Source organism: Rhea pennata, unplaced genomic scaffold (assembly GCF_028389875.1).
Source record: "Rhea pennata isolate bPtePen1 unplaced genomic scaffold, bPtePen1.pri scaffold_47, whole genome shotgun sequence".
Taxonomy (NCBI): domain Eukaryota; kingdom Metazoa; phylum Chordata; class Aves; order Rheiformes; family Rheidae; genus Rhea; species Rhea pennata.
Window position 1 is genome coordinate 441988 of NW_026907686.1, and position 22858 is coordinate 464845.

The 22858-nt window shown below is 51.7% G+C and overlaps 1 protein-coding gene and 1 pseudogene across 1 annotated transcript; both read left to right on the top strand.

Moving 5' to 3' along the window:
- The window catches only part of LOC134154871 (DNA polymerase epsilon catalytic subunit A-like), a 266177-nt pseudogene that overhangs the window by 177155 nt on the left and 66164 nt on the right, over positions 1-22858 (top strand).
- Positions 2740-3675, top strand: LOC134154874 (olfactory receptor 14A16-like). Its single transcript, XM_062601504.1, has one exon. It carries the CDS (start codon positions 2740-2742, stop codon positions 3673-3675), a length of 936 nt encoding a protein of 311 aa, XP_062457488.1.

Consider the following 22858-nt stretch of genomic DNA (forward strand, 5'->3'; position numbering starts at 1 on the left):
AGTCTGCTTCAGTGGACCTTTACTGTGACCCTGCTGCCTTTCAGGAGCTGTCAATCCTGGAGTCCCAAGGACATCTTGAGTGTGCACAGGGGACAGAGACAGTCATGCTTTCTGCTGGGACTCTGCTTCTGAGCTGCACCTGGCTCCTGTAATCATGGTTGTCCATGGCAACCTGTCAGGTGCTGCAGAAAGATGTCTCTGTCCAGGAGCAGCTCCTCTTAAAAGAGCAGCAAGGCTCAGAGCCAGGTTCTTTCCCTCTCTCTTTAACTGAGAAGTTAAAGACAATTGGGAGTGGGAGGATGGCTGAGACTCCCTGCAGGGATAAACCTTCACAGCCCCTGGCATAGTAAGTCTCTGGCTGCAGGGCAATGCTGCTGTGGTTCCTGGCAGGTTCTTCTGCAGCTGGCACCTTCCACAGCTGAAAGGGTCTCTCAGGGTGGCTCTCCCAGCTTCTCCTGTTTGTAGCAGGTGGTGCTTTAGAGCAGGGATTCATGCTATGTGGTCAGAGGGACAGGGCATCATAGGATGTTGCAGGCATATGAAGCCAGGGAGTGCACCCAGGTCTGCCCAGGGCTGTAATTCAGAGCAGTGTCCCTGCACCCCGTGGTGCTGTGTGCCTGGGGCAGTGACTGTGCTGCCTGTGAGGGTTAGCACTCGGCCTGCCCAGAGAGGTCTCCACAGCACTGTGGGGGAATTTCTTGCTGGAAGCAGTGATCTCCAGCAGGGCAAATTCATTCTCAAATTCAAATTCGGTTTAGATGGTGTGGGTAAGAGCTGCTCTCAGCTCCAGCTCTCCCCCAGGATAGTTCCAAGAGACCTTTCTTAGAGGACAGTCAGGGCAGGGACAGAGGTCACCTTAAAGATCGGGGGCTCTCCTGAGTCTATGCTTTCATTTTCCTGCTGTTTGCAGAGTGCTGACAGGGAAAAGACATGACAGAGAGAAACAGCTCCCAGGAGGAAAAACTCCAAGCACTGAAGAGATGATCAGTGAAGGAGAGGAAACTAGAACAATAAATGCTGTGGGAGGGGGAATTTGGAGACCTCCCTGTCATCCCCTTCAATGCAGATCTCAATCTCTAAGCAAGCGCTGCTGGGTCTCCTCTCCCACCCAGCAGACCCTCCTTACTCAAGGCCAGGGGGTCCAGGGGATGAGCCTCCTCCTTGGCACCTGAGCTCCAGCAGAGGAGAGAGGCATCTCTTATTGCAGCATGCCTGTTTCCCAGTGTGTGACAAGGGGGTTGAGAGTGACTGTCCTGTGAAGTTGCCATCTGGGAGGTGGTGTGGACAGGTGGGTGAGGGGAAGGCTTTCCTGAGCACCTCTCTATCTCTCACTACTCACTTTCCCTTTGATAGGAAGATAACAGTATTGTTCCTTGTTTCCTCACCTCTCCGTGCTGCTCTGTTTCTTGCTCTTGTGTTTTGTGGTTTTAAGGAGGGGTTCAACTACAGTTATGGTATTGACCCTGTGGGTCGGTCCTGTGTCATGTTTGCTTTGTAGCAGTGACATGTCTGATTCTCCTTCCAACCTTCTAGGCAATAGATTTCATCCAGTGGCGGAATGATCTTACTCTCCCTTAAGGAGATGCCCCATCCTTAGCACTCCCGACTGTCTCTCTGGGCTGTCCTGCCAGACTGCAAGCTGCCCTGCAGAAGACCACAGCTCTCCTGTAACACACCTGTGGTAGCTGAGAGTCCTTGTGCAGGTCATATGAGTCAGAGAGGTCATGAAATGCTCTGAAGAGCTCTTCATAGTATACTCTCTGCATATCTGGGCTGAGAGAAATGAATTTGGAAATGTTCTCTTTGAAACTGAACTCTTCCACTCTCAGCTCCACGCCATTTCTTTCTTTGAGCAATATGTGAGTGTGGTTGTCCTTCAGCTGGGAGAGGTGAGAACACAGGGCAGCTGGTAGCAAGATTCATGGACAGACCAGATCCCCTGACTCCGTACGAAGTCGCTGTGAGGCCTTTTTCCTCTTGGGACGTGCAGGTGCTCATGCTGAGGGCAACTGAATTGCCAGAGATTTCTGCCTCATCAAAAAATACTCCCATGGTATGATATAGGCATCTAAAACCTCAGAAATATTTTAAAAAGCCCCTCCAGTGCAGCCCAATTTCTGGAGAAAACCAGTGTTTAAATGTTCCACAAAGCAGGTGGATGTAACCTGCTGCAGGATGTGTACCTCAGAGCTAGACATTTCCCACTGCCAATACGGTGTCTGCAGGAAGAGTGAAGATGGTAAACTGAAATGAGGACAGGGTCTGTCTCACTGGGACAGAGACATCTGGAAAGGATGGGGTCACCCCTGTCTTCACTGCCCTGTTTCTCCCCCTTGGCAAAGTCAAAGCTGGTGTGGCTGATTCAGATACAGACCCTGCTGTTGAAGAGGGCAAGGCTGTGGGAGGTGAATCCCTCACAAGGATTTTCCCTTTTGGAGTCAGCTTCCGTGAGTGCTGTATTCATCTTGCACCATGACAAAAAGAGAATATTCCCCTGGGTCACCAGACCAAATCCCTTTTCCTAAGGACAGGGTGCCTATTCCCAAATATCCACACCAAATACACAGGACAGTCTGATACTTCTGTTTGCACTCTCACGCCCCAATTGAGGAAAGGCAAAGGAGAGAGGAACTATGACTGGTACTCTGAGGAGTGGAATGGGTTTTGGTCAGAGGAGCATGTTCTAACTTGCCAATGCCTTTTCCTTCTTGCACAGTGCCCGGAACCAAGGCAGAGCAAATGTCCAGTGGCAGCTCCCCCAGTGAGTTCCTCCTCCTGGCGTTCGCAGACACCCGGGAGCTGCAGCTCCTGCACTTCTCACTCTTCCTGGGCATCTACCTGGCTGCCCTCCGGGGCAACAGCCTCGTCATCACAGCCGTAGCCTGTGACCAACACCTCCACACCCCCATGTACTTCTTCCTCCTCAACCTCTCCATTCTCAACCTCGGCACCATCTCTGTTACTGTCCCCAAATCCATGGCCAATTCCCTGTGGGACACCAGGGCCATTTCCTACTCAGGATGTGCTGCCCAATTATTTTTATTTGCCTTTTTCTTGTCAGCTGAACACTCTCTCCTCACAGTCATGGCCTATGATTGCTACGTTGCCATCTGCACACCCCTACACTATAGCACACTCATGGACAGCAGAGCCTGTGTCAAAATGGCAGTGGCTGCCTGGGCCAGTGGTTTTCTCCATGCTCTCCTGCACACTGCCAACACATTCTCCATACCCCTCTGCCAGGGCAACACAGTGGACAATTTCTTCTATGAGATTCCCCAGATCCTCAAGCTCTCCTGCTCTGACTCCTACCTCAGGGAAGTTGGGTTTACTGTGGTTAGTGCTTGTTTATTCTTTGGGTGTTTCATTTTCATTGTGCTGTCCTACGTGCAGATCTTCACTGCTGTGCTGAGGATCCCCTCTGTGCAGGGCCAGCACAAAGCCTTTTCCATGTGCCTCCCGCGCCTGGCTGTGGTCTCCCTGATCATCAGCACTGGCCTGTTTGCCTACCTGAAGCCCCCCTCCCTCTCTTCCCCAGCTCTGGATCTGGTGGTGGCTGTTCTGTACTCGGTGATGCCTCCAACCATGAACCCCCTCATCTACAGCATGAGGAACAAGGAGCTCAAGGATGCACCGAGGAAAATGGTTCAGCTAGTACTAGTTCAGCAGCAATAAGCTGCCCATCTCTCCTCACAAGTAGTTCCCAGTTTACCTCTGGCAACTCTTGTCCTTTGGGAGTTCTGTCTATGATAGTCATGTTTCTACACAAATGTTTGACTTCTTCCCTCGTTTCTAGAGGTGCACACCCCATCCATCGGACCCAGAATCATTCTATAAATCTGCTGATCACTGTGTGGGAGCTGACCTCCCAATCAGCATCTCTGTAATAAAAGGGGATCTGCTCAGCACAGTGCCTGAATGTTGGGCTCTTCTTCCCAAGCTGGAGCCAGGAATACACTCAGGGAACTGCACCTGAAAAGGCCCTGTTGCCATGACTGAGTTTTCCATTAGTCATGGAACATCACCTCATTGAGTGATGTGTGAGGGAGTGAGGAGTAGATTCAGCTCTCTCTTGTGGGTGCCCAGTGTCCCTGGAGAAGGTGAGTGGTCATGAGGTATCCGCACCTCCAGGGGCACCATTTCCTTGGACGAGTAGTGAGTGGAGACTCCCAAAACCAAGCAGAGTCAACCAAAGGTAAAGGGCCAAACCAGGTTTGGAATGCAGCAAATGAGGGCTCTGCAATCTCAGGAGAGGGAGTGGGCTGTGACACATCTGAGCCACTGGAAATGCCCTGTGATTGCTCCAGGCATCTTCCACAGCCACCGAGCCTGGGGAGGGGGTTGTCAGGTGCAATGATGCTGATCCAGCTGCGTCTGTGCTGTCCATCACAGCTGGTACAGACTCACCCCATGGCCACATAGCTTGCTCACTCTGCAGAGCAGCTCTGCCAGCCTGGGGCCCTGTGGGAAGCACAGGGCGGAGGTGTAGGAACAGCTGGTGAGGCCAGCATGGGCATACTGCTGGCCAGCGGGGCTGCAGGCAGCCAGGGTGAAGGATCTCCTGGTCATGAGAGCAGTGCAGACATGGAGTGACTGGCCTCCATTTCGTTGTGCTATTGCTGGCCCCCAGCCATGGGGCTGATGAGGAGGCTGACACTCCTCTCTGCCCCCACCCCCTTGGAGCTGCTGTCTGCTTTAGAGGGACTGGGGCTATGGAGTGAGTGCCCAAAGCTCTGCAGTCCTCTGCAGCAGGCACTGCTGCAGGGCCACCACTAGCCTGGACTGCACTGCTGGGTGGGCTGGGCAGTGGGCAGGGGAGGTGGGGAGAGCCAGAGAAGGGCTGGGCTGGGCTGGAAAGGGCCATGGCAAAGGAAAAACGCCAGGAGGTAGCTACTGCATGTGAACGGGTAGTGTGGGAGCACAGAGCCATGTGCTTGCAGGGCAAATGCAGGTCTCCTGGGGAAGGCACCAGGACGTGAAGGGTACAGGAGAACAGAGCCTGGCTGGTCCCTGTGTTGCATGCTGTGACCGCAGTGTGGGAAAGGGAGAGTTAGCAGCATATAGAGACACTCAAGGTGCATAAGGGGTCAGTCAGGATAGATTTAGTAGAAGACTTGCTCTCCAAACTGCACTGGGAGCTCTGGGAACTGCCCAGGAGGGTCACTGATGGGATGCCAGTGGATGCACGGGTCAGACGCCCAGGCAGGACTCCTATCGTATCCTAAAGGCCCCTTAAATCTCCTACCACTATTTCCTTATCTCAGCTGTGCTGACCCGCAGTAGCTGCTGGCTGCCAAGCAGCTAGGCATTGTTGACAAAATGGAATACGCACGTCTGATCTTTACAGGAATTGGGTCAGTGTGTAGAGAGCACACGCTGGGGCTGCTCTCATGTATTCTGCCCATCACTGACTCTTCACCAGACCTCCTGCAGATGTTCTCACTGCACAGGCACGCACTGGGAAAACTGCCCCAGGGCGATCGTCCCAGAGCAGCCCCTCCCATCACCCCTTTCCAGTGCTGGCTGCTCCCCTCAGCTGAGGGCTGGTCCCAGCCACTTCTGTCTTCCTGCAGGTCTCCTTGCAGGCAAACCTCAGAGGATGGCTGTCTGCTGACCCCCATGTGGGGTACAGACAGAGTTGAGCAGGGGGTGGGTGCTCAGATCCCCCAGACTCTGCTGAGAGGCTTGGTGAACTTGGGGGGTCTCTGGCAGAGCTTACCCAGGAAAGCGGAGGCAGAAAAGCCCTTTCCATATCCTGCACTGGAGAGCAGCTCATAGCCTGGCAGCAAAACACAGAGAACATCTCTGTTGCCTGGAGCTGTCCCTGCTGGGAGCTCTTTCTCTCTCCCTCTCATCTTTTCCCTCTCAGGGCTCACAGACCTTCCCTCCCTCTGAGGGCTCAGTTCTGCCTTACAGAAACCTCGCCGGACCAGGCATTGTCCAGGGCGATCTCTGTGCATGCAGGTCCGAAGGAGCAGGTCACAGAAACCCTGCTAAGCACATAAAGGTGATGCTAGTGCTGCTGGTGGTGAAGGTGGTGGTGAAGCCCAAATACATGCAAACCTAGGCAGCCTGAGGTGCAGCCAGGAGCAAAAGCAGATGCATAAGCTGTCACAGGAGTGCCACATAGTTAGAATAACTGAGATGTGTTTGAACCATTCACATGACTGGAGTCCTTCAAAGGCAGGGTACAAGTTCCTCAGAAGAGACCACCAGGGAGGATGAAGTGGGGGGATGCCCTATCTGTGAAGTGGTAGCTTGGATGTATGGAACTCTTCCATAGGATGGACCACGTTAGGCAGCTCTGAAGTGCAGAGAAGCTCAGGAAAGCCGACAGGTAATTAAGCACTTGTCAAGCACGAGAACGCTCCATATGAACAGTTTGTAAAGTTAGGAGACTTCTCTGGACCCTAGCTTGGCTAATCAGGGAGCTCCTTCATGAGCTCCAAGGCAATAAGGCAGCATAGGGAAAGGGGAAGAAGGCAGAGGCTACAAAGGAGACATTTAGAGATATCATCCGGCAAAGTAGGGATGATGTTAGGAAGCCAAAGCTCCGCTGTGACAGAGACACTTGCAGGGGATGTGAAGGACAGGAAGAAGAGCTGCTACTGCTTCAGTAACAGTAGAAAAATAGAAAAGGAAATGCGGCTCGCTGCTGAAAGAGCAAGGGATTTTAGCAAAAACAGATGCAGATAGGTCTGGGGAATTCAAGTCCTTCCCATCTTCAGTCTTTGCCAACAAGATCTCCCAGGCTGTTGTGCCTACAGTCAGGAATCCTGAGGAGAAAACCAACCCACAGTGCCTAAGTCTTGAATAAAGGATGACTTGCAAGAAGTCAAACGATAACATGTCTATCACATTGGATGGCTGTCATCCATGGACACTGAGAGAGCTGGCTGCTGTGACAGCAAGGTCTATGATCTTTGAAAGGTGTGGAGATTGGTGTGTGTGTTCAGGGAAGTCCCAGTGAACAAAAGGAGGAATATCTGGAGCTTCTCTTCTAAAAAGGCACCGAAAACAAACCAGGGAGCTGCGGGCACTTTCAGCCTGACTCAGTGTGTCAGGAAGCCAGTCCTCTCAGATCACATTTCTGAACACATGAGGGAGAAGAAGGTGTCTGGGAACAGTCAGCATGGAGTTACTGAAGGTAAAACATTCCTCAGCAACCTGATTGCCTTCTGCGATAGAAGACCAGCACTTATGGAGCAAGGGAGAACAGTGGATATCCAGTAGACATCCAGATGGGCAAAAAGCTGATTGGATGATCAAGCTCAGAGGGCTTTCCTGATGGGTCATGCTTTACTGGGAAGCCAGGTAAAAGTGGGGTATGCAGGGGTATACCCCGTATGCTGTCCAGTTGGAAAGATTCCTCAGTGACCTGCAGAATGGGAATCCCATCACCCTTGTAGAAGACACCTAGTTGGGAGGAATAGTCATAACCTCGAGGGCCGTCATTTAGAAGGAGCTCAGTAGGAAGGAGAAATGGGCTGTCAGGACCACTGTGAAATTCAACAAGGACAAATGCCAGGTCCTGCCCCTGGAATAGAGCAACACCCTGCTGTGAGAGGGGTTGGGAGTGCCTGTCTGGGCAGCAGCTCAGCAGAAAAGGATGTAGGAGTCTTTGTAGCAGGGAGCTAAACATCAGCCAGCAGCCTACCCTGGCAGCAAAGGAGGCCACAGCATCCTAGACTGCATAACTAGGAGATCGAAGGTAATTCTCCCCCTCTACTCAGCATCGTTAGAGCACATTTAGATACTGCATCCAGTTGATGGATGTAGAGGACCGCTGTTTGTCACTCGGAGTGAGTTCAGTGGCAGGCCCCAAAGAGGACTGGGGCTGGCTCAGCTGCTCTGTGAGGAGGGGCTGGGGGAACGAGCCATGTTCATAAGGATAAGGAAAGTTGTGGGGGGCTCACAGAATCTTCCCAAGTCAAGGCTACCACCAATACAGAATCAGGTTTGTGCAGCCACACAAGGCAAGTGCTTGAGCATCACTGCTCGCTGCAGTCACTGTGCATCTGGGAGAAGTGGTTTTAAAGTTCTGAAGAAATATTCTGTCTTTTGAAGTTTGCCAGCTTTAAAAGCTGTAGCACTGTATCACTGCCACTTGAAAGAGTACCTCTGAGAGCTCCACTGTGGAAGACCTTTTCCTTTTAAATTTCACATGATCTAAACTGCTCTCTGAGACTTCGTGCTGGATATCAGCCCCTAGATAGCGTTTTTATTATTATTTATCACAGCTCAGGGCAGTGTGCAGAGGGCTGCAAGAAGAGCTCAGATCCTCAAGTCTTTCTCCCCCCAGCTATAATTCACTGGATTGAACTGTGGAGGGGAGTAACTAGATGGTTAAGTAAGGTCTAATTGGGGGATACTACTGCATTATAAGCAAAGACTTTCTAGGATCATGCTACATTAGAAGAAAAAAGTGTCTGCACCAACAACTTATACGTGTAGTATTCCTCCTTAGCCTTTGCTAGTAAGAGAGGGAGGCAACTACCATGCTCTTGGCCTAAAAATACTTGTTGCTGGACAGATCTGAGAAGTGTTAAATTCAAGAACTTCTGTTCTAGTTAGATTCCCGGGGGCCAAACATCCAGTTTGGCAAGCCAACACAAACTCACACTCACACACACACACACACACAAACACTGTTCAGTAGCAAGCAGTGTATTAGTAGATACTTACAAACAGACCAACCCGATGGTAATCTCGAGAAGGACCACCTCAATGCTTGTCCCAATCATCTGCATGGTGAGAGAGGGAGTCGGCAGGCACAATCTTTTCAGGCATCCCTGAGGAGGCAACGTGGTCCTCTGCTGTGTAGCAGCCTCTCTCTCCTTCGGAAAAACTCCGATATTTATGATTCTTTGCAGTAGGCGGGAGTCCCAGCACCTGGGGCCAACAAGTGCGGGGAGTCTAGCCCAGCTCCGCCCCAGTTGCATAACCAGGCTATGATACTGCGCACATGTGCAGACTTATTTTGGGGGCCACATTTGACTTTGGGGGTGGCTACTTCATTACTCTTCAACTTCTGACCTTCATGTTGACTGCTTCTCATGGTGATTCTGTGGCTGGAAGCCACAGAATCTATATGTAACCAACCGCTGCTCTTTCTCAGAGATTTCCAAGACCTTGTTAGTTACTTGTTTGTATCCCGCTTAACACAGCGGTATTGTTCTAGGCACTAAAAAGTTACAACACTAGACCATTCTCACCAAGTATCCCATAGTACAGATACAAAAAGTTACAACATGGACCATTCCCATCAAGTATCACCTAGTACAGATACAGATGCCAGAAAAGAGCAAACGTTCCCTTAATATACATCATCCAGAGGGCTTTTTTTCTGGCACACTGGTCCATGCCAGTCTCCAAAGCCATGGGGGAGACCAGGTAGCAAATCTGGGGAAGTCTTCCCCTTTCCCGTGAATTCTGCCCAACTTTCCTTCTGATTGAGCAGACACACGATAGACAGGGCAGAAAGCTAAGGGTGCGGGCCTGGGGATCGCAGCATCTCTCTTATGAGGATAAGCTGTGACAGTTGGGCCTGTTTACCCTGTAGAAGAGAAGACTGAGAGGGGATCTTATCAGTGTGCATAAATACGTTAAGGGAAGGTGTTAAGAGGATGGAGCTGGAATCTTCTCTGTGATGGCAAGTGACAGGACAAGAGGCAATGGGCAAAAACTGAAACACAGGAAGTTCCTCCTGAATATAAGAAAGAACTTCTTTATCGTGAGAGTGACAGAGCACTAGAACAGGTTGCCCAGAGAGGCTGTGGAGTCTGCTTCTCTGGAGATATTCAAAAGGCACCTGGAGAGGAGACAATCCTGTCCAACATTCTCTAGGTGACTGTGCTTGAGCAGGAGGTTGGACTAGAGGATCTCCAAAGGTCCCTTCCAGTGTCAACCATTCTGTGATTTCTCACAGTATTCAAGGGGAATGGAGCCTCCCTTCTGCAAGAGTGTCCTGGGATAGGGCAGAGATGAGGCAGAGCAGGAAGGCTGGTTGTAGGGACATTCTCAAACACCAGCAGCTGCAGAGTGGGAAGTTGATCGCCTCACAAACACCTGAATGAGCCAAAATGCAGGTCCTGAGGTGCAGCACTGCCTTTCCAGCTCTGCACCAGAGTCTGGACAGCAGCACTGCAGTGTGTGGGCATGTCCTCAGAAGCCCAGGGTCAAAAATGTGGGGGATTCAGGGAGCCAGGGCTGCACAGTCTCCCAAGATAGGCAGGTGTGGTGGGAGATGCAGGGCACCAAGGCAGTACAGTACCCCAGGAGAGGCAGGGCACTAGGGGGATACAAGGTGTCAGGAGCTGTACGCAGGGGAGAAGCACTGCCCTGAGTTGATGCTGAAAAGGCCAAGGACAAACTGAGGTCCAAAGATGAGAACTGCTTTCCCCAGTCTCAAACAGAAGGCAAGCTGGGCAGAATTCATGGAAAAGGGGAACACTTCCCTGGATTTTCCACCTGATCTCCCCCATGGCTTTGGAGACTGGCAAGGACCAGGGTCCCAGATAAAGCCCTCTGGATGATGTGTATTAAGGGCATGTTTGCTCTTTTATGGCATCTCATCTCCCCCTCAAGCACTGTGGACGAAAAATCTTGCTGAGCACTTTTAAAAACAAAGAATCTGGTTTGGTGCTTCAGGGAGGAAGACCACATCCTGTCCTATGCTGTTGTACATCCTACTTCTACAAAGAGAGTGACCCGCAGCACTTATCAGTTTTGAAGCTCAGCAAAGGGACCCACAGGGGAAAACAATTTGCAAGCTCACTGAAAGCATGTCAGGGGGCCGGGGTAGAAGGGGCGAGAGGACACGGCCCTGCCCTGCCCTGCCCTGGGGGCAGCAGCATGCTGCCCGTGGCCTCCAGCGCCCCGGCCATGCCCAGGGCCCCCACGCTGGCACCAGGGCTGGAACCAGCACAGGCCCCAGGGATGACTCCCGTGCCCGGCATGGCCCCAGGGTGCAGGACAGCGAGGAGCCCCGTGGGGCCTCTGCGGCAGAGCCCAGCCCTGCAGGGCAGCGGCCAGGCCCCAGGGCCCCGCACTGCCCGGGCACCCGGTGCTGGGCTGCCCTGAGGCCCCGCCATGCCCCACACTGCCACCCACAAGATGGCGCCATCCTGCGTGGTGGAAAATGCAAGAGAACATAATGAAATGTTAAAGTATAGAATGGACTGGACTTGCCTGGACTTGGCTGGACTGGACTGGACTGCAATGGAATGAAATGGAATGGAATTAGATGGCAAGCGTTGGTTTGGTGTGACTGCAAGGCAACAAGACAGGGTCAGATACCAGTGGAGAGAGACACTCAGAGTTTGTGTGGGGTTAAACAGGAGAGAGTTAATAAAAGATTTACACTTCAAGCTGAACAGGGAAAACTGGGAACCGTGAGGGGAGGTGTTGCCAGCAGGAGACTGCTGGAGGCACTGGCTGGATGCATGGCTTAGATGCCCAGGTGGGACTCTCCCGATGTATTCCAAGGGCCCCCCACTTTTATCTACTAGAACCATTTCCTTATCTTAGGTGTGCTAGCCATGTGCCAGCTACTGTCTGGGAAGCAGCCAGGCATTGCAGACAGAACCGAATATGCATGCCTGGTTCTGATCAGAATTTGGTCAATGTGCAATTCCACACGCTGGGCCTGCTACCATGTACTCTGCCAGTCACTGACTCCTGGTCAGACCTTCTGTGGGGGTTCTCACTACAGAGGGACTGCTGGAGATCTCCAGGACCATGATCTGCTCTGAGCTGGGATAACTTCACAGTTACATCGGTTGGTAAATGCTTTCTCCAGGAGACTTTTTAAAGATCTGTAGCACTTGGTCCCTTCCCCAGTGCTACGCAGCTATCATGGTTACTATTTGTTTTTCCTTAAACTCATTTGAAATTACCTTTGTTGCTTGTTCCTGTTGCCTCTTGTCCTTTCCTACCCCATCACTCTGGCCCCACGCAGACCATCCCATCTACTTTGATCGAGGACGATCACAGGCTCACCTCCAAGCACAACCTTGCTGGGATCTTGTAGGACCACAGACAGGCCATGGTGACCAGCTTTAAGCAGACCTGTGTGCTGCAGATCCCTGTGTGGCCTCAGATGAGAATGTATGGAGACGTAAAAATGGCCCAGGGCAGAGCCTGTGGGCTGATGTCAGGGCAGAGGTGAGGCAGCAGGGGTGAGAAGACTTCCAGCAGCTCCTCTCCGCACTTGGCTAGGGAGTGACACACCCAGTAGTGCTCTTGAGAGAGGATGGTGACACAGGACAGGAGAGAGACTGCCCCTGAGAGACTATGAGAGACTAACAGCAGTGAGTCCCCTCCATGATCATCTGGAGCTGCTCTGGCTGCAGAGGGGCTACCAGGAGCTCTGCAGCTGGTGTTGCCCACCCTGCACTTCCCACCCAGGGTGCTCCTTTGATTCCCTGGAGCCTAAACAAAGAGGAGCCCTGTCTCACTGTGATCTGAGGCCACTTGTGGGATTCCAGCAGTGTGGGAGCTTCTAGAGTGCCATGGCTCCTGTCTGCATCCCATCCCAGTTCTGGCCCAGCCCTCTTGCCCTGCATGCAGCCCCAGGGCCCTGCTCTGAAAGCACAGCACAGGACAGGGTGCATTCTAGGGGGAAACATGCCTCCAGTATGGTCCCCATGACAGCCCTTGGTGCCCTGGCCACCATGACCCTCCTGTCTGGCCACCTCCCACCAGTCCTTAGCCCCTGCCCAGCCCTGATGCTGTCCTCCCAGGGTTAGCAGAATGGCCATGCTCTGGGGTCTGCTGGCATCTGGACCCACAGAAAGGCCAGGCAAGATGGTCATTTCCCCCACACAGGTGCAGAGCCCAGCAGGCAAATGGAGCTGATCACATTCAAAGGTCACCTTTCACCGGGACTACAGTAGATGGTCGGTGCTGGAAATAGCTGGCCAGAGGAGCTGGGTGTGTGAGGAGTTTCCTGGCACAGTTTCTCCTCTCGGTTCATGAAACAAGAAGCTAGGCTGGATCTTTGCCCTGTGGCACCCTGCTTGAGGGCCCCTATGGGAGGAGGATGGTCTACAGGCCCAGGATTTAGCTCCAGGACCTCGTCTGCGTGTTTCCTGGCAGTCCTGCAGAGGACCCAGGAGGGTGCTTATCCTCCCAGGGCTCACAGCTGCATGCCTAGCCCTCCAGCTGAGCAGAGAGCCTTGTCTGGGGTGATTTTTGGGGTAAGGACCAGCATGCAGAGTAAGTGAGATTGTCTCAAGGATGTGTGTTGTGGACAGGGCCTGAGGGACTACAGCTTTGGAGGAAGGGCCCAGCCTTCAGGCACGGCCCCAGGAAGAACCTACTTTATAAGGATACTGTGAGGGAGTCAGCTCTGACCCGGGGTCAGACACAACTTTATCTGGGTAGCAGGTGAGACAGAGCAGTCTCAGTAAAAGTGGAATGAATCCACCTGTTTCTGTAGCAACATGATAATAATAACAACAGTAATAACAGCAATAATAAAAAACAAGTGAACAAAAAAAGCTCAGTCCTGGTACAAGACACAGCAGGAGTCATTTGTGGAGAGCAATGGCAATTTAGCAACAGCTGAAAAATGTCCATGAAATCACTTTCCTCAGTGCATCCTTGAGCTCCTTGTTCCTCATGCTGTAGATGAGGGGATTCACTGCTGGAGGCATCACCGAGTACAGAACAGCCACCACCAGATCCAGAGCTGGGGAAGAGAGGGAGGGGGGCTTCAGGTAGGCAAACAGGCCAGAGCTGACAAACAGGGAGACCACGGCCAGGTGCGGGAGGCACATGGAAAAGGCTTTGTGCTGGCCCTGCACAGAGGGGATCCTCAGCACAGCAGTGAAGATCTGCACGTAGGACAGCACAATGAAAATGAAACACCCAAAGGCTAAAAACAAACTAACCACAATAAGTCCAGCTTCCCTGAGGTAGGAGTCAGAGCAGGAGAGCTTGAGGATCTGGGGAATCTCACAGAAGAACTGGTCCACTGTGCTGCCTTGGCAAAGGGATATGGAGAATGTGTTGGCAGTGTGCAGGAGAGCATGGAGAAAACCACTGGCCCAGGCAGCTGCTGCCATTTTGACACAGGCTCTGCTGTCCATGAGTGTGCTATAGTGCAGGGGTTTGCAGATGGCAATGGAACAGTCATAGGCCATGACTGTGAAGAAAGAATACTCTCCTCCAAACAAGAAGAAGAACAGAAAAACTTGTGCAGCACATCCTGAGTAGGAAATGGCCCTGGTGTCCCACAGGGAATTCGCCATGGATTTGGGGACAGTGGTGGAAATGGAGCCAAGGTCGAGGAGGGAGAGGTTCAGCAGGAAGAAGTACATGGGGGTGTGGAGGTGGTGGTCGCAAGCTACAGCCGTGATGATGAATCCGTTGCCCAGGAGGGCAGCCAGGTAGATGCCCAGGAAGAGTGAGAAGTGCAGGAGCTGCAGCTCCCGTGTGTCTGCGAATCCCAGGAGGAGGAACTCATTGGGGGAGCTGCTGTTGGACAAATTGCTGTCTTTGGACATGGAGGACTGTCGAAAGGAGAAAAGACATCAAGTTAGAAGAGACATTTCAAGCAAAAAACTTCCCACGTTACTGTACTCATACAACCCACACACTGCCTCTCTCTTTACTGAGTGCATCTTTGTAGAGTTCCCTTGCTTGAGTTCCACTTTTCACTGGCTGAGTATGCTGTGAGGAACAGTGACCAGAGGAGTCAGTCCTGCTGTGCAGTAGCGGGAATGGAGTAGTGGGGGTGACTGGCTCTAACAATCACAATTTTTATCAGCTGAAATCCATTAATTGTGTGAAAAGGGCTTTTCAGCATCTTCATTCCAAATTGTAAAGAATGGAGGTTTTGGAACAGAGTTTTAGGGATATTTTATTTTCTTTTCCATGTTCCCAACACCCCTGGGTAGCATTCCTCAAAGGTAGAAATCCTTGGCATTTCTACTTTGAGTCCAGAGAAAACAGATTCACTGTCCCTTGTTGCAGAGTGAGGACGGCTAGTCTGTCTATTAGTCCTATTCCCAGCAGTCCTGTGCTTCCACCTCTTTGAGCTGCTGGATATATGCACTCATACATTGTCTTAAAGGGAAACCAGACCCTGCTGAGAGCAGAGGTGTCTCCTATCAAATTGCAGGTCTCCAAACTTCCCTCCCTTTCTCCATGCACCTGAGGGAGCTCTCCACACTTCCCTTCTAGCCAAGGACACACAGGGCTCTTTTCAGCTGCCCATATACTGCCACCATCTCCATACTCCCAGCATGTCTGAACCTTCTCGATTTGTCTCTCAGATATCACAGTGATGGTATGGGACAGCACTGCCTTTCTGGAGGGCAGCTCTCAGCCTGGCAGAACACCACAGGGAAACAAAGAACCATTAAGACTACAGAGGGTTTCTCCTTAACGGAGGATCAGCTAATTCTGCAACCCAAGAGACAGCATTTCTGGAGCCAAACAGGTTAGAAGGGGGCTGTGGACCCCTCACTTCCGTGCAGATTCCTCTGTCGCACAACTCACAGTGTTGGTGTCTGAACTGAAGCTGAAAACCCATCCACCCCAGAAAGCCCGAGAGAAGAGCAGGAGCTGCACAGACCAGAGAGGAAACAAGGAGCAGCACCATGATCCTGCTTCTAAGGGAGGCAAGAAGAGAGACAGGGAGGGGGGTCTTGGGAAAGCCTTCCCCTTACCCAGGTGGGCATGATTTGCCCAAATCTGTCCTCCCATAATCACTGTGTTAGCAGTTCCTACTCATTCCCTGCCCATCTCTGCTGCCTGCAGCAGTCCCTGCTGAGACCTTTCTCTGTCCCAACATCTTTTCCCTGTCAGTGCTCACAGACCCCATTCCTCTGTGTGCTCAGTTCTACAGAAACCTCCTGGGACTGTGCTCTGTCCAGAGGCATGTCTGCACATGCAGTTCATTAGGAGCAGGTCATGTAAACCCCAGGGAGGCCACAAGGTTGATGCTGATGCTGGCTGTAGGCTAAGGTCAGGGTCGAAGGGGTTTGCTTAGCTTTCTCACAGAGCTACTGATTTCTGTGTGTGAACTCTTGTGAGTCCCAGTTCCCTGCCAAACAGAAAACTCACCTTTTTTTCTCCCTGTCAGAATTAGGGAGAAAACCAAAAGCACAGAGACCAGAGTGAAAGCTCCTTCCCTTTCAAGTAGCCCTTCTCTTGCTCTTCCATTTGACAAGACCCCTTGAACATGTCCTATGAATGAATTGGAGCTCTGAGCAGCCTTGACCCATGCAGCACCCTCTCAAAGGGAAAATGAACCTGCCTGGGCCAGAGTTAGTGCTGTCATTCAGAGCTTCTCCCTGCAGTGCCATTGGGAGCTGCCCGGGCAGGCTGAGTTCTGACCCTCACAGGTGGCAGAGTCACCACCCTGAGCACCCAGCACCTTGGGGTGCAGGGATGCTGCTCTGAATCACTGCCCTGCGCAGACCTGGATGCACGCCCCAGCAGCACACCGCTGCAGTATCCCTGGGAGAAGGAAGAAGGGTGCCGTGTCCCTGTGACAGTCTGCAGCCAAACCCCTATTCTGAAGCATCTCCTCCTCCTGCCATATGCCCTGGATACTCCAGAAAAAAAGATCATTAAAAATCCTATCAGAAGACCCCTCCAGGAACCTCCGTAGCATTGCCCTGCAGCCAGAGACCTACCGTGTCAGGGGCTGGGAAGATTTCTCCCACAAGGAGCTCTCCTCTCTCTTCCCACTCCACACTGCCTTTCACATCTCTCTGCCTTGTCTCATCTCATGTTAGCAGCAGCAGGCAGTGACCGGAGCGCTTCTGCTCTTTGCAGAGGAGCTGCTCCTGCACACAGCTGTCTCTGGGCAGTGCTGCCAGGTTGCCACGAGCTCCCTCTGTCCTTGTAGCCTGGCTCTGCTCTGGAGTAGAGACCCAGCTGAAGGCATGAATTTCTCTGTCCCTTGGGTGACCTCCTCCAGGGACATGTTCCCTGAAGTAGACTAAAATTATCATCAGTGGGTCCCTCTCTAAGCACTGAAGGAAGACAGACTCCATCATTGCAGTTTGTCTCCTCAGAGAATGATTATCTGCAAGAGGTGGAAATGTCCCACCGTGGAAGCCCCTGTTCCCATCTTTCAACTAGAGAGGACTAGAAAGGGGCAAAGAAAGGAGTTAATGTACCCATGTTTCAGGTATTGATTTGGATGAGTCAATCTGGGCATCGCATATCCGTTTAGAAGCCCTTGTGCTGGAGTGCCATTCAGATGGCTCCCACGAACTCCACAGATGGATGGGACCTGAGATTCTCCTTGCCTAAACTGAAGTGAGCACAACAGAGATGTCTGCACATGAGCTTCTTGCCTCAGCTCCCGTTGTAATCACGGGAGATGGAGGGTGTGAGTCAGCTGCCCACACACAAACATCTGGTGACAAAGGTGGTCCAAGGCATGTGCCAGTGTCTGCTTGCTCTGACAGAGTGATGGTGAGACCTGTGTCCTTCTAGAGCATCAGATGGGGATCAGGTGGGGAATTTTCTTGGCCATCTCAAATGACACTAGATGTCTTCTGGTACTACGAGAGCTCCACTCAGTATGAAGCTGAGACAAGGGCAGATCCCTCCTTTCACACTGTTAGTGTAGTTCAGGGAAGACACTTGATTCAGTGACAGAAACGAGGCTGGCAGGGCCATGTCAGATGCCCCTGGTGTCAGGCTTGTTTCTAGCGGATACAGCATGGGACCTAGAGGAAAACCAGGCTCTTTTGGAATGCTTGCTGAACAACTGCCCCAGGGCATCTTAGGTTTCCTGCTGATGCCCAGACAAATGAATCCCACCACTGCCTTTAGGGAAATTCCATCCCGTCTGCATCCAAGTGTGCTGCATAAATGGGAGGCACATCACACCAAGGACTCTGCTCTAGTCTCTGCACTCTCCAACCCTACTTGCTCTCCTCCCCCTCAACCTCATCTGGAGTCTCCCTTCTGTAAGATTTGCCCTGGGACAATGCAAAGATGAGGAAGAGCAAGAAGGCTGGTTGTAGAGACGTTCTCAAATTCCAGCAGCTGCAGAGCTGGGAGCTGGTCACTGCACAAACACCTGAATGAGCCAAAATGCAGGTCTGGAGGTGCAGCACTGCCTTTCCAGCTCTGCACCAGAGTCTGGACAGCAGCACTGCAGTGTGTGGGCATGTCCACAGAAGCCCAGGGTCAAAAATGTAGAGGATTCAGGGAGCCGGTTCTGCACAGTCTCCCAAGAGAGCCAGGGTGTTGTGAGAGATCCATGGTGCCAAGGCAGTACAGGCTCTCAGGAGAAGCAGGACACCGTGGGGATGCCGGGTGTCAGGTACTGTACCCAGGGGAGAAGCACTGCTCCAGGGTGACATGGAAAAGCCCAAGGAATAACAGAGGTCCAGAGATGAAAACTGCTTTCCCCAGGCTCAATCAGAAGCAAAACTGGGCAAAATTAAAGAAGAATGGGAAAACTTCCCTAGATTTGCTACGTGTTTTCCCCTACTTCTTTGGAAACTGGCCAGAACCAGCACCCCAGATAAAGCCCTATGGATGATGTGTATTAAGAGCGCGTTTGCTCTTTTCTGACATTTTGTCTCCATCTTAAGTACTGCAGACCAAGAAAACTTACTGAGGAGTTTTAGAAACAAAGCCTGCTTTGGTGCCTCAAGGAGGAAGGCTGCCTCCTGTCCCCTATTGTCCTGTATTCTACTGCTACAAAACCAGCCACCCATAGAAGCCAGTTTTGAGGCTCACAAAAAGCATCTCAGCACCTGGTCATGCTTTGTGCTGTCATGTGAGGTGCCACATGACTTTGATCTCATCTTTGAGACTTGACCTCTCTAATGCCTCATTTAAAATATTTCACAGCATTTGGCACCATCTGGAGATGTTCCTGCAGCTTTGGAAAGTAACTGGGGAGAGTGGAGGTGATTACTCTCCAGAACATGAGGGGAAATCCCTCTGTTCTTTCTCTGGCTGTGCCATCTCCATGGTGATGACCCACTGAGCTCCCAGATGACATGAGCTGAGGTCACAGTGGGATGTGACACATCACAGGAAGGTCTTCCTGGTGCCACAGGGATGTCCTCACTTCCCTGCAAGCCACAGGCACTGCTGTCATGCTCCCCACCACTGCCCTTCAGAGCTGCTCCATGACAAGGAGTGGGAACAGGAGGCAGCAGGGCCACACTGGGGTCCCTCACTGACAGGCACAGGAGCAGAGACACATTGGAGAGGAGTTCTGGGTTACGAGACTGGAAGAGCGTCCTTTCCCTCCAGCTAGAGAGATCAGCTGAGGGCAAGAGGGCTAGCAAGACGAGGGACTGCTGGACTGAGACCATCAGCCCACATCTCAGTTCCTTGTTCCCAGTGTGCCTGGGGCTGAGGCTGCCCTGAGCCCCAAGGCTCGTGTGTGCTGGCTCTGTCACCTCTTGGCAGGGGGCAATCCAAGGGCAGCTTTCCCTGGGAATGGGTCCACCTTTCAGATCTGGCTCTGACAGGATATTGGTCCTCTATCTTGCAGGCTCGGATGTCCTGCAGATGCTGTAGGCTCTCAAGAGCCTGCTAGAAGTGCCAATATAGGAAATGGATGCACCTTCTAATAACCCCAAGTCATCTACTTCTGAGGGAGAACCTTTCTTCCTTCTGAATCCTTTGATGCTTCCAACTTGACAGTGCATGTTTTGGGCTCAGAGATGTTCTCTTCAGAGGGCCACAGCCTCTGTCCTCCTGCAAAAAGGAGTCAAACCTCTGCACCCAAAGGACAGTCTGTATTGGAGAGCAGCTTGGAAGCAGGTGGAGGTGCCAACCCCACCCCACAAGTCCCTGCTGACCTCAACCATTTTTCTCTGAGCCGTGATGTGCAGTGCTGGTAGGAGTCCAACAGGGACATCTCCCCCAGCCTCCTTCTGGCCCCACACCTCCACTGCCCAGCACTGTCAGGCCCCGACCTGCTCTCCCCCTGGCTGCCCCGTATCCCTGAGGCTCCTCAGTTCTTTGGAGCAACATGCTGGGGCCGAGCCCAGTCTAGCCCTGGGGAGAGCACCCTGGAGGGGGAGAGACTGACTATAAGCAGAGGAGGCAGGGCTATGGATGCATCCAGATGCCAGTGGGTGCCTTGATGCTGGGGCAGGGACAGAGATAGTGTTGCTGCCCTAGGGCTGCTTTCCTTCAGGAGCTCCAGCTCCATGGTGGAGCCATGACCATGGGACACAGTGACCTGGGACAGAGGGGAGCTGCCCTTCAAGCCAGATGTGCCAGCCTGCCCCCAACAAGCTTGGTCAGGGTGGCTGTTAGGGTTTGGGGCAGGAAGCTTTGCCTCTGTTGGGTGCTGGAGACCCATTTTCAAGTCTTTCACAGAGCTGTTGTGGCCACCACAATCCCCACATGCTGCTCAGTGCTGCATTTGCAAGCTCCTGGCCAGCATCTGACCAGACTGCTTGTGTCCTCACCAGGGTCTTTCCCCATGTTCACTGTTGTCCTGAAAACTCCATTTACGATGTGCTCTGAGTGTGGCTGTCCCCATGTGTCCTGCCATGCCCCAACTGTTGCTGTTGCTCCAGACCTCTTGCTTGGCCCTGAGACCCTCCTGGCAGCAGCCTGGAGGGTGTTTCCATAGTAGGTCTGTCCCTGGGAGCTGCTTGGCTTTTCCAGGGCCTTGGAAGCTGATGGGCAAGTAGTCCTTCACTCGCCATTAGCCCTGCTCACAGGTCAGGGTGAAGAGCTGCTGAATCCTGGCTCTGCTGGTTTCCCCAGCTGAGATGCCCTGGCCTGAGTCCTTCCCTGCATTTCTCAAATTGTCAGTGCACAAAGTAGAAGAGCACTTGTTGTCCTTAGTGTGTGGAGGATTTGCTGGGTCTTTCAGCATTGAGGAAGGGAGCAGACTTTTGAGTTGTGGGAAGGCTTCTCTCTCTGCCTGGGACATGAGGCCCTGCCATCTTCAGCTCCATGATCGCTGCTCCCATGTAATCCTCCTGTTAGGAGATATTACCAAGAATTACTTGCAGACTTTTCCTCAATTCCTGTGACAGGCACATGGCTGTTGTGGTGACTGTGAGGACATCTCTTTGTGAGTCCCTGATAAGGCAGCATCAGGCATATAGCTTGGAAATTCCTTGTGATGCCACTAGAGACAGAGCAACTGCAAGGCCAGCATCTTAACCAGGACTGGGAATTGACTCAGAAGTTCCGCCTGTCCCAGCAGCATATAGACCTGCAGCAGGCAGTTGGCTGTAGATGTAGTCATGGAGTTTGACTTTGTACTGCTTCCTAAGTATAGGCTTGTACCCTCCACCAGCTGCTGAGGGAGTCCAACCAGAATTTTTATCCTGCTAAATGAATTAAGAGCAGGTATGAGCAGTGACATTGGGAATCTCTGATTTCCAGTGTGTATGCGAAATTCTGAAAAGCAAGATTTTTTTTCCATTCTTGCAAAGAGCTATTTTTTTCAATACACTTCAACCAATGATGAGAACTTTGCACAAAGGCCCTTACAGACACAGAGAGACCATCACTGCCTGAGGTGCCCTGTGGAGCTGTATTGCCATGTGGTGCTGAGAAATGTGAGACAGGAACTATGGGAACCTTTCTGGAATATCACTTGGTCACCAAGAGAAGCCTCTCAAAACCTCTCTGTGGGACAACATTTCTCTTTCCACTGAGTAGAAAGGGAAGTCCAGACAGCTGGGTTAGTCAGAGACATCTGCACTGAAAGGGTCTGGCACTGAGTCAGATAATTTCCATCCCTGTCATCACCTCAAATGGAGCTGCACTTCACGACCATGCAAGGAATGGAAAGGGAGAGTGGCTAGATGTTTAGACATCACTACAACTGAGGAACACTGAGATTGGTGCAAATTAGGCCATTTATAAATACAGTATTTTAGTGAAGCTGATCAGCTTGCATCAGACTCTCTGGGCATATGCCCTTTCCATAGTTTCCCAGTTTTACTCTTCTGGTTGCTCTTTATCCATTCTGATGCCTCTCAACTCTCCAGTTGCTGCTCCGAGCTTCTGGGAGTCTGTAGATTGTGTCATTTTTCAGGAGTCTCATTGTCTCTTTAGCCAGCTCCTTTGTTGTGTTTCAGTCCATCCTTTCCTACCCATCAGTTGAAAACATTTCAAGGATCATTATGTCTTGTGGGCAGTGGACCTCACTGGAGGCAGCTTGGGCTTGCCATACAATTGAGGAGTGCCTTTCAGCTTTTATTAAACTGTTTCAAATTATAATTTTGTTTGGTTGGTTTTAAGAAAATTCCTTCTGTGTCTGCTTGCAGCTAATTCTCTAAGGAAAGCAGGTGGGAACTGGTGCACATGAGCTGTAGCATTCAGCTACAGAGTTATGTGGAGAAAGGTCAGATTTTAACAAGAGTGATGAATGTCCCCAGTGGCAGATAAGAGAAATGGCAGGTCTGGGGAGGTGGGGAGGAAGGTTGTCCATACCTGCCTCTTATCAAAAATACTGCTTTTTCTACATATCTGGACTTCATTAGGAGGCATTGTGGGTCAGTGGGAATTGGAGAAGGTGGGTATCCCTTAATCTGAAAACCAGAAAAAGCCTAAGAAGCAGACATCTTTCTCTTCCAGATGCTCCTGAAACCTCCCCAATTAGCCACAGAAGAACTGAGAAGCTGATGAAAATTATGGAAAGAGGCATGGCTCCTTAGGGGATTTTGCATTTTAATGACCCCTCAGGTCTTTAGCCCATGAACCTCAGGTGCTGATAGCAGACTGAAGAAACATCTCAAGAAGTTAAAGTCAGAAGGAAATCCCAAGTTTCTTGGAGCATTAGCAGGTCCCACTGAGGGTCGTTACCAACCAAGCCTCCCCAGGGGCTGATTAGAGCAGAAAGTTGGAGGCACTGATTGCAGGTAGGCAAAGGCAATGTACAGGT